The 18,196-nt window shown below is 35.0% G+C and overlaps 1 protein-coding gene across 4 annotated transcripts in view; it reads right to left on the bottom strand.

The window, feature by feature from the left end:
• The window catches only part of LOC118199028 (transmembrane ascorbate-dependent reductase CYB561-like), an 80,255-nt gene that overhangs the window by 17,943 nt on the left and 44,116 nt on the right, over window positions 1-18,196 (bottom strand). Inside the window, exon 2 of one of the 4 annotated variants that reach the window (XM_085822197.1) lies at window positions 3,362-3,451. The exons of 2 other annotated variants lie outside the window; for them this stretch is intronic. Coding sequence is in view for 1 of the 2 variants with exons in the window: in XM_035370807.2 (XP_035226698.1) it covers window positions 6,566-6,623 (58 nt within the window). In the remaining variant the exon portion in view is untranslated. Of the gene's footprint in view, window positions 1-3,361; window positions 3,452-6,565; window positions 6,719-18,196 lie in introns of those variants that run through there. One more of the 4 variants, XM_035370807.2, reaches the window with a different exon arrangement.

The raw sequence follows: 18,196 nt of genomic DNA, 5'->3' as shown, positions 1-18,196 counted from the left end.
AGAATTTTTTTAGGATACAAAATCGGAAGATTTTACTAGTGCCACAAGTAGAATTATTAATATAGTTTTTCCATTAATTCAAAATTTCATTTTGTACGATGCAAATTTCTTTATCATGAATTTGTTGAGATATGCATACAAACATACAAAAATTACTTCGTATTTTTCTTTAATAGGAATTTTAACAGATTTAGATTTGGTCAATATCAAACAGGAAAGTCGTCTAGTATACAAACAGTGAATGTTATATCCAAAATTATTATAAATAATAATAATAAGTATAATATATACAGTAGTACCTCCTAATAAAGGATGTCCACGATACATTTTGTCCCTTAAATAAAAGGCGTCTTCCTTCAAATGGTGTATTAATAAAAAGTAATTTAATCGTAAATTCATGTTGTATCAAGCTAAAAATTAATGATATCTAAGTAACAAAGTCACAGGTATTTATGTGAATTTTAAATTAATGAATATCCTTAGTTAAACACAGGTATTTATGTGAATTTTAAATTAATGAATATCCTTAGTTAAAAAAGTTTAATTATTACAAAAATGTATGAAACATTTTTGTAAAAATGTACCTACTTATAGAAATTTATTGAAAATAATCGATTACACGGGTTTGTTTGAAAATCTGCATTCAAAGCATTTTTTTTCACGTGAACATTAAACCCACTGACAATACTACATCATTCAATGTCATCAATAATTATCATGAATTTTTTTAACTGGGAGGTGTATTTTAAGGCATGTGTACCGTTTTTTACGTCACACTTGTAGAGACATTAGGTTAATTGGAAAAGCCAGAGAGATGAAATATTAGCAACTGCCTTCGCGGGAATCGAACCACGGACCTCTGGAATACCGGCTTAGCGTGCAGAACCACTACACCACGAAGGCACGCTAAGAAAGCGGGAGAAAAACTTATACACTCTTCATCTGACTCTCCTTAGTCTTCCAAACCGCTCTCACAGCTATTTTTGTTATCTCTATACATATAATAAAAGAAAGAGTCTGTCTCTTTGTGTGTGTGTGTCTTTCGTTCGCGCTGCGCGTAAGCTAATAGACCCACGGCTACGAAATTTGGTACATAGGTGCAAGAGCCAGTGCACCTCGAAGCGATTTTTTCGAAATTCGAATTCGAATTATTTTTATTTTATGTTTTGTGACGAAATCGCGTCATTTTTAGACATAATGGGCTATAGGAAAGCGAGATTTTACTCTATGCACTCCATTTTCACATCATCATGAAATTTAGGCACTTGGCTATTTTACGAACTTAAAATAAATTTCGTGTTTCAATAAATCGATTAAATACGAATTTATTTAACAAAGTGAGCTTAACACCTTCTCAACGGGATTTTTTCTAAAAACGTTTATATTTTAAAATGTACAGTTTATTTTTCTTTGATTTTTGGACACGTTAAACTTTCATCCTTGCTACTGCTTTTACAAAAAGAATTTAGGAAAAATGATAATATTTTGTATTTCTAAAAAAATTTTAAATGAAGCTTCCGAGTACACTTCTCACATCTTTAAAAATGTGAGTTTGGCAACAATTTTCCTATCTTATTGTTGTTGATAGATTTTTGATGAAATCGCATCATTTTGAATAGTTTCATTCTTTTAGAAATATGGGTTTGGCAACAATTTTTCATCGTATTTCTTATGTCACTGTTTTTAAGAGATTGGCATATTTCATTGTCATTTTTTTATATATATAATAAATTTTTATTGATGTTCTTTATAAAGTTGTTCTGCAGAGTAAAATTGTGCGCGGACTTTTTTTTTTTTTTTTTTTTTTTTTTTTTGAGTTTCTTTCATGTTATTTTTTGCTTATTTCACTGTTTATAAGATATTGAAAAGTTTTGTATGATTTTTTTTTTCTTCAACGGAAAGTTGGTTAATTTTTTATTAGAATAATTAATATTTGTAAAGGGATATAGCTTATTTCATTGTAATATTTTTTCTCTTGAAAATATAAGATAAAATATCATTAATTATACTTTGCTTTTCAGAATTTTTTGTTTTTTGTATTCTTTTATGTTATTTATTGTTCATTTCACTGTTTTTAAGATGTTGAAAAGTTTTGAGTGATTTTTTTAGGAAAATGAGTTCTTAACCTCCTTTATACCATTTGAGTTCTTAAGATTTTGCCAAAAGGGAAGTTGGTTAATTTATTATGATAATTAATATTTGTATTAAGGGATATTGCTTATTTCATTGTAATTTTGTTATACGTAATAATTTTTTATGAAGTTTTTCTGCAGAGTAAAATTCTACGCAGTTTTTAAAAATTTAACGTTTGGTGTTCCCCTCAGGCATTTTCCTGACACATTTAAAAGTCAGACGAAGGCTGGCAGCGAAGCTGCTAATTATAAATAAAAATGCACTCGATAAAGTATATAAGCGTTATATAAAAAGAGAATATGAATATACTGCATACTAACTAATATGCATATGGGCGGAAAAATCTGCATATGTTCCAATGAAAGTGTTGCATATACTTTTACGATAATAAAAATGTCCCCTGGAAAAACAAAATGGACCATCTGTAAAAACCAACGGAGAAAGCATAGCATTATTAATGCTTGTGAAAAATGGTTTTTATTTAGGACAGCCAAAATTGATTATTTATGACAAACTACGTTCAGAAAGACAGAAATGAAAATGCTGATCGCGAAAATTCGTTGGTAAAAAACATTATTTAAATGCTACAGGGTATGAAAAATGAGTATGAATAGTTTCCTTTTATTGCCAATTAAAATAAATATGCTTAAAATTTAGAAAATTTCGCAAGCACCTACAAAAAGTGTAGGTATATGATGAAATTTCTCTACGCAGAGGGGAAAATTCTAGAAATATTGCCAAATTTGCCGCACCCCTTCCCAAAAAAATGTGCTCAACTTTACATTTTACGTAAAAAGATGGACTTTAAAAAGGTGGGATTAAAAGAAGTACGTAACCTCAAATAAAATTAAATTTTCAATTAAATACTTTCTTCAGATTTTATAATCAAACTGCTTCATTGAATACACATCGAAACCATTATTATCAATACTTGCGCATTTCTAATTGTCTGGTTAATTAATTAAGGCCAAATATGAGAAGGCTATCTATCTCACATAAAAAAGTGCTACCATGGAGGAATTTAAGGAAAAACTGCCTCGATTCACATTACACAAATGCTCAATTACGAAAATACTCATGCTAGCGTATTCGCCGGGATTTGAACGTGGGTAAAATATTTGTGTACCTTATTCACTGCCAATGTAAATACATATCATTCAAATATAGCGTACTTTCGTTTGAATATAAAATAAAACAATAAATTATTTTATTATAAATCATTTCTTACCCTTAAAAATGAATAGTTCGCTGCTTTTATTTTATTATAAATCCTTTTTTACCCTTAAAAATGAATAGTTCGCTGCTGGAGTTGACTCACCTTAAAAGGATATACATTTTATAAATACAAACATTTTTTAAAAGATCTTTATTGATTCATATTTTCTTTTACTTTCTTCACCCAAATGTTAGAAGACAAAATATAAAACCTTTAATATTAAATTTATAACATTCATTGAATCAATCTCAGTTTTAAATACAGATATTATATATGTTCGAAAACTAGGATGAAAATTATGCTACACAGAAATATTTTGATTACGCTATTTTATTTACATCAGCTGATTAAGTTAACATGTATGCATAGTTCATTTTTAACCAAGTAAAAAATTTAACAGAAATCCAATGTGAGGCATAACTTCTATACAATAGGCTCACCAGCGGTCCGTCAGATTTCTAACCTTTATTAATTTTTGTAGTTGCTAAACACTCATATTTCGACCTGACTTCGATTCCATGCGAGCGAACTGCAGCATGCGCGTTTTCATGAATTCGCTACGTGCAGCGTGGATACGAGCTAGGTTTCCTTAGAAAGTACTCCATGAAGGCACCTCTCCCCTTAGACAGATAGCCCTGAATTACTTTGTTATAATTACATAAACCAAACCAACCTATGCAACAAACAAATGCTGAATGCGGGTTGCGAAGTTAATAATGCATTTTTTTTTTTTTTTTTTAATTCTCTCACTGACTATAGCCATCTAGTGGTCGCATGGTGAAGACAGCTAAACCCTGGTAGTTCGACCCGGATTTGAACCTGGCGAATGGTCTGCTCCGCGGATATACTTGCAGGAGAAGCAGTCTTGTAGACGGCAGCGAACGTGTTAAGCAATCAAAATAAAGTAAATCAAAACGAAATCATTCTGAGTCAAGCTTCCGCCTTAGATGCGTTTCAAAGTTGCCTCGCCTCCGTACTACCCACTTGCTAATGCGTGGTGCTTATCTGTGTTTGAATATATTTTAAGAATATGACTGGTACTCATGCAGAAGAACAGGCGTTTACTGCGCCATTTTACCTAAAAAATATTTGTCAACGAAAATAAAATTTATAGGCGCTTAATGTTCCAATTTAAAAAATGTTTGTTAAGAAAAATAAAATTTATATAGTAATGATAAAAATAAAATATATACATATATAAATTTTATTTTTATTATATAATTTTTATTTAATGCTTTCGTGTTTTCGGTGCGATCCGTGAACTTCCTACCGACCGTAAGATGTCGTTGAATAAATACTCTTGGCCGTCTTATTCTAAAATTAAAAATGGAGTACATTGTAAGTAATGAATAATATTTGGCATAAGATATGCAGGCCATTCAAATAGTCTTCAGTCTTTAATAGATCAAACTCTCTTTAGAATAATTACACAATGAGCGATTTCGCAACTGCATAAAATCTAACCAAAATTCCCTGAATGAACATTCCTTATTATGTGCTGATAATTTTAAAAATATCGTTCTCAGCTACAAACAACTTATTGTTCATTGGTGCGGAGAAGAGACATCATTTTGTGATCAGTAGGAAGTTCACGGATGGCACCGGTAACACAAAAGAAATATTATTGCATTAAATAAATCTTTTATGAAGTAACACAAATAAAATTTATATACTTATATTTTATTATACTGTAAAACTTATTTTCATCGACACACAATTTTTAGTAAAATGAAGCAATAACCACCTGTAAATTTTATTTTCGTTGCCAAATATTTTTCAGATAAATTGATGCAATAAAAACCTGTTTTCCCTTCTTGTGCTGTATTTCGTCCTTTGCAATGCTCTTTTGCACATATGTTTTACGCCCAGAAAGCTGAAGAATTTGCGCAGGAATAAAGTTGGTGTTGGTAATCAAGAATTTCGAAAAGTTCTGACTGTAACTACAATCGTGAGAACTCTATTGTTTAAATCATCATCGAAGGTACATCTTCAAATAACAATACCTGCCATTTAATATTTTAGGATAGGTTTAGTTTATTTAATTATGGCCAAACACTCGAGGGCTATCTGCGTTAGGGAAGGGATGCCTTCGTGAAGGACTTTCTAAAGCAAACTGGATTATATACATGTTACACATGGGGAAAAACTCACAAACGTCTATGCAGCCAGCACGTTTTCAGGAATTTAAATGCCAGGCAGAACTATCAGTGTTCAGCGACTTTACCTCTCCGCAGCTGGTGGACACAGTTGAGCGGATACACCGCTGGGGTTCATATATTGGCAAAGTTTCTCTATTTTATTTTATACCATCCTGTATAAGCTTAATTATTGAACAACTACAAAATTAGAATTTAATTTCAAATAGCATTGTTTTTTACAAGCCTTAAAAATTTCAAAAAATTGAAAGAAAAATGTGTTTTTCGATTTAAAAGCATTCATTCGTGAATACATGCCCATTCCAAACAACTCATCACTACCACTAGACTTCAGCTAGTTTATTCAGTTGATGATGACAAAACAAACAATAGTTCAGCAAGTTTATAGATTTCTTCCGAAACAAAACAGCAAAATTTTATCATCTAAGAAAGTATTGTAAAAAATGGAAGAACGCTGAAAAATCGGCAAATGAACGGATACCAATAACAAAACAGAAATAGCTACAAGCTTCCACCTAAATTATTTCCATTAAATAATTTGCTTCCGTCTAAACAATGTGGTTTTGATGTACAATTTTCCGAAATGGTGCACTAATCGTTTACATGAATAGTCCTACACCTACGCCAATTCCTACTGCGTTTCGCTGTTTGAAAACGATTCAGAAATCTTTTATTGTTATTAGCCACATCCGATCAAAAATAGGCAAGTGATATTAGACATTAAAAGTGTATTATTTTTATTGTGCTTCGGTAGTAATCATTCAAAATAAATAATTTTATCATTCTGAATATTACTTTCCAGAACATATTCTCAGAAAAAAGCTCAACTTAACAAGAAGCCAGAAAATTAAAAAAGTCTAAGTGTAGCTAATATTTGCCTAAAAGAATATTTCACACGTAAATGAACATGAGAAAACAATCTCGAATAAATCCTCCCATTTCATATTCATTAAGAACAAGCTACGATAAGCGATATTTGTTTAGTGGCGTCATCCAGCGTTTGTTTCGAGCAAACGAACTGAACACGGCAAAAATACTTGCGTAATGTAATCGAACTTACTTCTCTCGTCGGAATCCGAAATCTTTTCATTTCTTCTGTGAATGAGACTGCCTTCCATTTTTGAAAATGACAACAGCGATTTCTGTAATTTGATGGCCACTTTTAATGTTCCAGTGGGTGACGTAAATAATTCGAGATGTTTAACGGAATCTAGAAAGTAATGTTCATCGCGGGTTTGGCGGCGAATTTTTTTAATAATTTAAAATGCGTTTCAAGATAGAATAGTTCAAACCGACGCCGGATTAGGTCCTTGCCATTGCGTTAATCGCATAAGGATGGTTACCCAGAAAAATGGAAATATTCGCTGAAAACTCTTAAAAAAATTTAGAAAAAAAAAAAAAAAAAAAAATCAGAAATAAGCATGCAAATCGGAAACTAAGTTTGTAAAATGTTACCGATTATCACAAACTTATTCTCTTAAGATTGCTAACTTATTCTCTAATGATTACCGACTGGGCATTCACAAGAAAGAGGGTAGAACTTTAGGTTTTAGGACACTCCATAAATGAATATCATATACATGTTCCGAAGAATTGAAGGCGTTGAAACGCCGCTTCCCTCATTTTTAATTCAGCCTTGACATCCCGCTTCCAAATAGACTTCAGCATACGTAAAGTAACAGAAGCGAAGCCTCCTTTGCATCTTGTGAAATATAAAGCTTGAGCAGAATTTCATTCGTAGAGAAAAACAATCAAGTTCTTAGTGGCCTGGTAACAAGAAAATATCATAACTGGCCTCTAATTCCGGTTTGAAATCGACGGTTCATGTCATGGCGCCATCTAGTAGCAAACAAATTTAATAAAAATTAGGTGGGAATATTAAGTAACAATGCTATTAGCCGGACGTTAGTTTTTTTTTTTTTTTTAAATTGCGTTTTTGAAGTTCGGGTCATGTTTCATGGGAAAGTTAATAGGTCTTTTTTTTTTCGAGGGGGGGGGCAGTATACAATTATTCATGCACTCAGTTTAGGGGTCTTTATGGTAACTGCGTTTTTAATGAACCAAAGTGCATGCCTGTGTAATTTGTCAGAAGTATTTTAATTTTGTAAACGTGTGTTTTGGGCGCATAACTCCACAAAAATAAAAGCATACAGAAGTGCAGGTTTAAGACATAGTTTGTAAGGAATGACTACTCTTCCGGTGGAGTTCACTGTTCCAATCCAGGTGAGGTCCTATATTGGCAATTTTATAATTGAATTTGTTTGGCTTTTTAAAGTGATTTTTGAAGGTTAGTTTGCTGTCAAGGCAGTAGACTAAGACAGATTTTTATTCCAAATCATTGTTTCATCAAAAATGTAGAAATTATTTGCATATTTATCCAAGCTACTTTTCCGGATAAAAGATCGCCTTAGATTTTCGTGAGTTCACTGCGATCTGCCAATTGTATTGATGTACGTGTGAGTAACACGTGCATACGAAAATATCCCTAACATTAACTAGGAAAGCCGAAATCTTAGTTAAGATAGACATGTTACAATTAATAATCAAATTTAATAAGGAAAAGTAACAGTTGCCGGGTACATTATAACGGCTTAAGAAATTCAGAGCACAGTACAGATGCGAGTACACAAGTTCACATATCTCGGCGAAGCAGAGACGCACACATTTGTTGAAGTAGTTCCACTTGACTGCCGGGGAAAAATCTTCTCTCCCCGTCAGCCTGTAGGTTTGCCAAACGGGTTTACTGTTTCGCCAATTGGCGCTTTTCTGTACAGTTTTTAAGTCCGTATCGCCTGTTTGGCGCTGCCGCTGCATACTCCCTCCGCAGTGTCAACGAAATGTGACATACCGATGCGGGGGTCGGATTAATCGTCCAGAACGGGTGATACAAATGTCCGAAGTTTTTTTCACACTCTTGGAAGCAACTTGAGAAGAGTCCATGGTTACAAAAGCGGGTTTCAGTCTATCTATGGAGATCGTTTGCTTAGTCCCTTTTATTTCGAGATCAAACGTTTTATCTTGTCTTTCTAGCACCTTAAATGGTCCATCATAAGGAGTTTGAAGTGGTTTTCTAACTCCGTCGTGTCGAACAAACACATATGTGGACTTGTGAAGGCGTGGATTAATGAAACATGTTAGCTGGCCGTGGCTAGAAGTCGTGGTCGGGCGGACACTGGCAAAGTGAGATTTTAAATCCTCCACAAACTGTTTGGGGGACGCATCCGGAGGTGTCGGATTGAAAAATTCTCCTGGGAGACGGATAGTCTTTCCATACACCAGTTCAGAAGTGGTTGCTCCTATGTCCTCTTTGAGAGCGGCGCGGAAACCCATCAGCAGCGTTGGAAGGGCAGCCACCCAGTCACTGGTATCGTGCGCTTTTAAGGCAGCTTTCAAAGGACGGTGGAATTCCTCGATCAGTCCATTCGCCCGTGGGTGGTACGGAGACGTCCTGATCCTCTTCATTCCCAATAATTGGGAAAGGGCTCGAAATAAGCCGCTTTCAAACTGTCGCCCTTGGTCGGTAGTAATAACAGTCGGACAACCAAATCGAGTAATCCAGTGGTCATAGAAAGCCTGTGCTACTGTGCGTGCTGTTATGTCTGGTATGGGTACTCCTTCGGGCCATCTAGTAAATCTATCTATCATAGTTAGACAGTAATAATTATTTTGAGAAGGAGGTAGGCGACCAACAAGGTCAAGGTGGACGTGATCAAACCTCTGTGATTGGTCTGGAAACTTCATTAACGGGGTTCTAGTATGCCTGCTTACTTTTGCTTTCTGGCACGGAATGCACTGCCGTGCCCATTTCGCGCAATCTTTGCGGATGGAAGACCATACAAACCGTGAACATACTAACTTTGTTGATGCGCGAATGCTGGGGTGAGACAAATTGTGCAAGGTGGCAAAAACTTTCTCACGGAATGCCGGAGGAATGTAAGGGCGGGCGTTACCTGTTGACACATCACAATATATCGGTAAGGTAAGTTTTTTGAGATGTAGAACTTTTGACTCTTTAAGCAATGTTTGTAATTCTGGGTCGATTTCTTGCATTTTAGCGATTTCCTCATAGTCGATAGGGTTATGCATGCTTATTGCTTCTATACGCGAAAGTACGTCGGCAGCGATATTCTCCGAACCTTTTATATGGCGAATTTCAGTGGTGAATTGTGAGATAAAGTCTAACTGCCTAGCCTGACGAGGTGAACACTTATCCAAACGCTGTCGGAATGCATTCGTGAGCGGTTTGTGATCGGTGATTAAAGAAAAGTTCCGTGCTTCCAACATATGCTTAAAATGCCTAATAGCAGCATAAGCTGCCAATAGCTCTCGATCATACGCACTATAGTTCCTTTCCGCCTGCGAAAGCTTTCGTGAGAAAAATGCGAGAGGCTGTAAATTTCTATCAACTATTTGTGATAGCGTTCCACCGATCGCGAAGTCTGACGCATCAACCTGTAAAACCAACTGGGCATCTTTCTTCGGGTGTGCCAAAAGAACAGCATTAGCGATTAGCTGTTTGCACTTTTGAAATTCACTCCGCGCTTCCTCAGACAAATTCAGGATTGTCTTATCATTTTTCTTAGCCCCTTTTAAATACGAAGTTAAATGTATTTGATTCTGGGCTACGTTGGGTAAAAATCGACGGTAAAAATTTAAAAATCCTAAAAATCTCTGCAAATCTTTTACCGTTTTGGGAAGTGGGTAGTTAAGTATCGGTTCCACTTTGTTCGTCAGAGGCTTGGTACCATCTTTATTGATTATATGGCCTAAAAAAGATATTTCCGGAACGCCGAAAACACATTTCGAAGCGTTAATTGTCAATCCATATGAAGTTAATCTTTCAAAAACAGTACGTAGGTGAGATTTATGCTCATCTTCCGTATCACTAAATATCAAAATATCATCTAAGTAGACGTAGGCGAATTTTAGATCTCCAAGCATTTCGTTCATAAACCTTTGAAAGGTTTGAGCTGCTCCGCACAGTCCGAAATTTAAAAACGGAAATTCGAAAAGACCAAATGGGGTGCAAACTGCAGTTTTCGGTATATGATCTGGATGGACTGGTATATGATGATATGCCCGAACGATATCAATTTTTGAAAAAATTGTCTTTCCGCTAAGCGTAGCACGCGTTTAGTTTTCGGTAGTCTCCTACTGGCCGTATGTCGCCCGAACTTTTAGAAACTACATGAAGAGGTGATGACCATGCTGATTTTGATGGTCTACAAATACCTTGATCTATCATAAATTGAAATTCTTTTTTTACTGCTTCGTATAACTTAGGGCTTAACCTACGCGGTTTACTGTGCACAGGAGGACCGTTTGTTTCGATGTAATGAACCGTACTATGCTTTACTCTACCCGAATCGGATTTTAACTTCAGTACTTCCGGAAAGTCTTTCAAGATTCTGTGATATGGTGAATCACCAGATATTAACCGAAAAATAATTTTTAGAATCGGAAAGAGAACCAATACGAGTTAATTTCGTAGTATTATCGATAAGCCTACCTCGTTTTAAATCGATTAAAAGATCAAAATGCCTTAAAAAGTCGGCTCCTATTATAGGCACTGGTACATCGGCGATTAAAAACTTCCAAGAAAAGTTTCGTCTAAGTCCTAAATTCACAGTTAACAATTTTGTTCCATACGTAGAAATTCTGGAATTATTCGCGGCAAATAATTGAAGCGAATCAGGATGCATTTTCTTAAACTTAGAAGTCGGTGTCACACATGAAACATCCGAGCCCGAATCGATCAAAAAGTTTAAATTTAATCTGTTATTGTAAACATGTAAACGACATGAATGCGCGACTGCCGATGAATTTCGATCGACAGCCGCTACTACTAGTTTTCATGGGATGTAGTGTTCTGAGAAAAGGAACAAGGTGCTCTACATTTTCGTGCATTATTACCGAATCGCGAATGAAAATAACAATAATTGTTCACACGCTCTCGGGAATGCCCACGCGAAAAACTACGTGCTGTGTTATGTTGATCCCAGGGAAAATTATTCCTCGTTTTTCCGCGGGAGAGTCGCTCGACTTGTTTACTTAGGGCAGAGATTTCACTCCTTAAGGCCTTAAGCTCCTCGAGGGGGGCACCAGAATCGTTAGGGTTTCTAAGAGAACTCGCCGAAGTTTCCACCTAATTCTCTAATTTACTCAATAAGTGAGATGGTTTGTCGTCCTCTAAATGCAATTCGGAAATAAGTCTGCGTATTTGCTCGCTTTCCGAATCTGAGAATTCTACTATTAACCTAGCTTTAAGGGCATCATATTTAGCCGTCGCTGGGGGATTAAATAAAATATCTGATACTGCGGAAAGAGTTTCAGGGTCTATCGAAGAAACCACGTGGTTGTATTTTGTGCTATCGCTACTAATCTTCGCTAAAGCAAAGTTACTTTCAACTTGAATAAACCAAAGTTTAGCATTTTTTTTCCATAAAGGGGGAATTTTAACTGCCACGTGTGAGATTTGTGGCTCCTGAACCGCCATATTCGATTCCTCGTTGGTTTGGCCTTCCGATCCTGGCATGGTTGCCAATTATAAATATATCGTAAATCGTAAACTTAATGTTTTGCACTATACCTTATCAAAACAGTATCAATTTAGAATAAAATAATGAAGACATTCAATACCTCAATAAAAGTGTGAGCACAAATATTACCCAAAGATCAATTTTAAACAATCAATAATTAAATTAAAACTATAATTTTAGAGCAAAACATATCACAAAAACATAATTAAGACCAATCACAGATAATTAAAAAAATTTGACCACATACCTGTAAATCCTCCTTAAGTGTGATAAACCACGTGTAATCCGTATGATAAAATGAGGAGGAAATAAATAGGGTGGAGCCTTCATCAGTCATAAGGAAGAGCATTGGCATCAAAATAAGGCATATTTTTAGTTTTTTAACAAAGATTGAGACAGATAGCCATTAGGGATCGAAACAGAAGGAGCGAGGGACAGGGTCACCAATGATGTACGTGTGAGTAACACGTGCATACGAAAATATCCCTAACATTAACTAGGAAAGCCGAAATCTTAGTTAAGATAGACATGTTACAATTAATAATCAAATTTAATAAGGAAAAGTAACAGTTGCCGGGTACATTATAACGGCTTAAGAAATTCAGAGCACAATACAGATGCGAGTACACAAGTTCACATATCTCGGCGAAGCAGAGACGCACACATTTGTTGAAGTAGTTCCACTTGACTGCCGGGGAAAAATCTTCTCTCCCCGTCAGCCTGTAGGTTTGCCAAACGGGTTTACTGTTTCGCCAATTGGCGCTTTTCTGTACAGTTTTTAAGTCCGTATCGCCTGTTTGGCGCTGCCGCTGCAGTATCATTCTTCGCTGTTGCAAATAGTTTAGAAGTTGCCGCTGCAGTGTTTACGGGGAACAAGGCAAGTTGAATTTTAAAGTCCTTTGAGGTGTCTTGCATGCATATTGCTTTTAAATAAATAGCACACTGCACCAAGGCGGATCTGCAATGATGTTTCCAATAGCTGAGAATTTCAATCCTACTCGAAATCGGAATTTCTTTTAGGAAGGAATTGACGAGACTGATAATACAGACTTGTAATTTTAACTTGATAAGCTCTAAGAGCAGTCTTATGCCACACCCGGTAGAAGCACTTGGCAATATATAAGACGAAAGCTTTAATAATGAATGTACGATTGAAGCCATCAGTGAAATGTTAATTACTCGAGGAAGTTACAAATCTGTAGGCAACAATTATTATTGGTCATAATAACTACAACTACTACTAGATAATGACTACTACTTTCACTTCACCTTTAGTTTCAGTTTAGTTTCAGAAGGTTGTTATGCCATAAAATCAGTAAGGAGTTAGTGAGGGCTACAAAGAATAATAAAGATGTTATATATAGAAAATAGTGATTCTTGCTTTTTGATTTTTGCTATTTAATAAATTATTATAAAAAGAACTTAGCAAGCAACCACATACTTGGTGACCTCGGAATTATTGATAAAGATGTCAGAAAGTGAAGAATCGGCGATTAAAGAAGAAATAGCACGGGTAAGTGTTAAAATACCTCCCTTTTGGGCTGAAAAGCCAGAGATATGGTTTTATCAAGTAGAAGCACAGTTTTCTATTTGTGGAATAACTGCCGAGGAAACTAAATTCAACTACTTAGTATCGCAATTGGAAGCAAAATTTGTTGAAAGTTTATGGGATATTATAAGTGACAATAGCAAAACCAAATATACTGCTGCTAAAGAACGTCTCTTGAACACTTTTAAAGAAAGTGAAAATAAACGTTTACAGAGACTGCTAACAGGCATAGACTTGGGAGACAGTAAACCTAGTCAACTTTTACAAAAAATGCGAAATCTTGCTACCGATGGCATTTCGGATAAAGTTCTTAAAACATTATTTCTGCAGAAAATGCCAGATACTGTGCGCAATATTTTAATCGTTAGTGATGAAGATATCGAAAAACTAGCTCTGATGGCGGATCGTATCATCGAAATGCAACCAAAACAAGAACTATACTGTGCCAGCAGTATTGTTTCTCCAGGAACAGATGCTATTGCTGAATTACGACAACAAATTGCAGCTTTGGATAATAAATTCGAAAAACTAACTGTCACAAGAAATTCTCGTTATCGCTCAAGAAATAGCAGTCGATCATCTAATAATCGAAGTAAATCTCGGAGCCATTATAACCCTAATGGCAAGTACTGTTATTTCCACTTTCGTTTTCGAGAAAAGTGTTTTCCTGATAGATGCAAACCCCCCTGTGCATGGAAAAACAGCTCCCCGGAAAACGAAAATCAGCAGTAGAATTAGTGGCAGACTCTGCTGCTGTAAATAAAGAATATTGCCGTAAATTCCGCTTATTTATCACGGACAAAAAAAAACAGGTTTACATTTACTGGTTGACAGTGAAGCAGAGGTAAGCCTTATTCCTCGTACTTCTAAACACAAACTTATTAGTGACTATAAATGATATGCTGCAAATAATACAGAAATTGATACTTTTGGTACAGAAGTTTTAATTCTTGATCTTGGTTTACGCCGAGAATTTCAATTCCCATTTATTGTAGCAAAAATTAGTAAACCCATATTAGGTGCAGATTTTTTAAATAAGTTCAATTTATTGATTGATATAAAGCATAAAAGGCTAATTGATGGTGTGAAGAACCCATCTCTATTCATGAAACTGTAAATACAACGGGCAGCTTATGTAAATATTCTGATTTATTTGCTATGTATTCTAGTATAATAAAACCAAATTTTCTTATTTCTACTGTAAAGCATAATGTGAAACATCATATTATAACTAAAGGACAACCTGTAAGTTGTAAAGCAAGACCATTAGACTCTAAACGGTTGGAAATAGCTAAAAGAGAATTCAAATATATGCTGGACAATAACATCATTAGTCCGTCCAGTTCAGAATGGGCAAGTCCCCTACACATAGTGACAAAGAAAGACGGTTCTTTCCGCCCATGTGGGGATTACAGAAGACTGAATGATTTAACTGTACCTGATCGTTATCCCATTCCTCGAATTCAAGATTTTCAACATATTTTAACTCATAAAACTATATTTTCTAAAATTGATCTCTTTAAAGCGTATTTTCATATTCCAGTAGCAGATGAAGATAAAGAAAAAACTGCTATTATCACACCTTTTGGTCTTTACCAATTCAATGTCATGAGTTTTGGTCTCAAAAATGCCCCCGCGACCTTTCAGAGGTTCATCAATGAAGTTTTTTATGGCCTAGACTTTTTGTTTCCATATTTGGATGATGTGTTGATTGCCTCTTCTTGCGAGGAAGAACATCGTTTACATCTTAAAACAATTTTCCAGCGTTTAGATAAATATGGTCTCCGAATTAATATTAGCAAATCCGAATTAATATGGGAGTACCTGTAATAGACTTTTTGGGCTATCAAATATCTGCTGAAGGTTCAAAACCTCTACCTGAAAAAATTAAAGCTATCACAGAATATCCGTTTCCAGAAACTATACACCAACTTCGTTCCTTCTTAGGACTGATCAATTTCTATCGTAATTACATTAAAAATGCCGCAGAAACTCAAGCTCCTCTTCATGAACTTTTGAAAGGATCTACAAAAAAAGATCGACGTAAAATACTATGGACCAATGAAACCAGAAAAAGTTTTGAAAAATGTAAACAAGATATTGCTCAAGTAGCGTTGATGGCCTACCCCAATTCGGATTACCCTCTGGCACTTCTCACAGATGCATCCGATTTGGCTATTGGGTCAGTTATTCAACAAAAAGAACCAAATGGATGGAAACCTATTGCATTTTTTTTTAAAAAAGCTTAATGATGCCCAGAAAAATTATAGCGCTTACGATCGCGAGCTTTTGGGTATATATTTATCCGTTAAACACTTTAAACATTTACTTGAAGGCCGCGATTTTACTATTTATACAGATCATAAGCCCTTAACGTTTGCTTTTAAGCAGAATCATAACAAAGCATCTCCCAGACAACTCAGACAGTTACAATATATCTCACAATTCTCTACTAACCTATGCCATATTAGTGGTCAAAACAATGTGGTTGCAGACAGCCTATCTAGGATTGAGGACATCGATTCACCTGTTGTTGATTTTGACCTGATAGCATATGCACAAATTAATGATGATGAACTGCAACAGTTGAAATTACATTCCAAATCATTGCATATTAATCAGCACCAATTACATGATAGCATATACCTGATAGCATATGCACAAATTAATGATGATGAACTGCAACAGTTGAAATTACATTCCAAATCATTGCATATTAATCAGCACCAATTACCATCAGGAAAACTCTTATATTGCGATACCTCTACTTCTAATATCAGACCATTCATACCTCAAACTTTTCGGATGAAAATATTTAATGCAATTCATGGTTTAGCTCACCCTGGAATCCGAAGTACTGTAAAAGAGATTACTAAAATATTCATTTGGCCGGATATAAAAAAAGATGTTAAACAGTGGGCTCAAAATTGTATCGATTGTCAGAAAAATAAAGTAACTAAACATACAAAATCAGAATATTCTCAATATCAAGCACCAGACGAAAGATTTAGTGTTGTGCACATTGATTTAATTGGGCCTTATTCACCTTCTAATGGATACACTTATTGTTTGACGTGTATTGATCGGTTTACCTCTTGGATGGAAGTGGTACCGTTATCAAATATCACAGCAGAAAATATAGCAAGAGCCTTTTATGAACATTGGATAACATGATTTGGTGTACCTTCTTGTGTTATTACTGACAGAGGAACTCCATTCATTTCGGAACTGTTTCGAAATTTGGCTTCGCTATGTGGAGTAAAAGTAAACCATACAACTTCTTACCATCCTCAGAGTAATGGGAAAATTGAACGTCTACACCGTACTTTAAAAGCAGCTATTAGATGTCATAATTGTCTTCATTGGACAGAAACATTACCAACAGTTCTTATGGGTTTGCGAGCTGCTCTACATGAGGACTGTAAATATACAATAGCTGAAATGGTTTACGGCAAAACTATTAAATTACCTGACGAATTCTTTGAAGGATCAAACATGCCAATATCTAATGATAATTTTGTAAGTAATCTTCGAAATCAGATGGCCCTTTTAAAGCCCTATCAATCCAAATCCAAATGTAAACAAAATATTTTCATCCCAAAAGATTTGTACACATGCTCGCACGTGTTTCTGCGAGTTGACAGAGTAAAAAAACCTTTGGAGCCCCCATATGAAGGACCCTTTTTGGTACTGCAAAGAACCCCGAAATATTTTCTTCTATCAATTAAAAATAAACAAGTTAGTATCTCTGTGGATAGGTTAAAACCAGCTTATATGTTACAACCTAATGAACTTTTGTCTCCAACTTCAAAAAGTGATCATACATCTGTGCCAAGTAACCAAACATCAGTGCCAAGTCAGCAACTAGAACAACCTAAAAAATTAACACGATGTGGAAGACAAGTAAAACTTCCAGTTCGTTTCAATGACGTTATTGACTCTTCTTGAACTTATAACTCTTTCATATTAATTTAAAACTTAATTATGTTTTTTTTTTTGTGTACAATTTATATATTTGTATCAGTGTTATTTGTATAGATATTTGTATCTTCTCTCCCACCATGTTTTCAGAGTAACATAACTTTGTTACTGGTAAGGGAGTGATGTAGGCAACAATTATTATTGGTCATAACAACTACAACTACTTCTACTAGATAATGACTACTACTTTCACTTCACCTTTAGTTTCAGTTTAGTTTCAGAAAGTTGTCATGCCATAAAATCAGTAAGGAGTTAGTGAGGGCTACAAAGAATAATAAAGATGTTATATATGGAAAATGGTGATTCTTGCTTTTTGATTTTTGCTATTTAAATTATTATAAAAAGAACTTAGCAACCACAAATCTAAAAGGGCACCATAATGGATGCCAAACTCTTACCGAGGAAAGAAGTTTGTGATGCTACTGTTTTTGAATAGAATATTTAAAACCACTCTTTCAGCTATTTTTGAAAAGGCACAGAGAAGACTGATGAATCTGTAATTTTGAGAAAACCAATGGTTTTTGTTCGGCTTGAAAATGTGACTATAGTGGAAAGTTTCTACTTTGAGGGAAAGTAACCGAACCGGAAGCAAGTATTGCCGATCTTTGTAATATTGGCAATA

The sequence above is a fragment of the Stegodyphus dumicola genome, chromosome 8, assembly GCF_044657685.1.
Source record: "Stegodyphus dumicola isolate Sdum_Otavi_A_Nest chromosome 8, ASM4465768v1".
NCBI classification, from domain to species: domain Eukaryota; kingdom Metazoa; phylum Arthropoda; class Arachnida; order Araneae; family Eresidae; genus Stegodyphus; species Stegodyphus dumicola.
The sequence above is the reverse complement of the archived record's forward strand: the minus strand, read 5'-3'. Positions and strand labels throughout refer to the sequence as shown.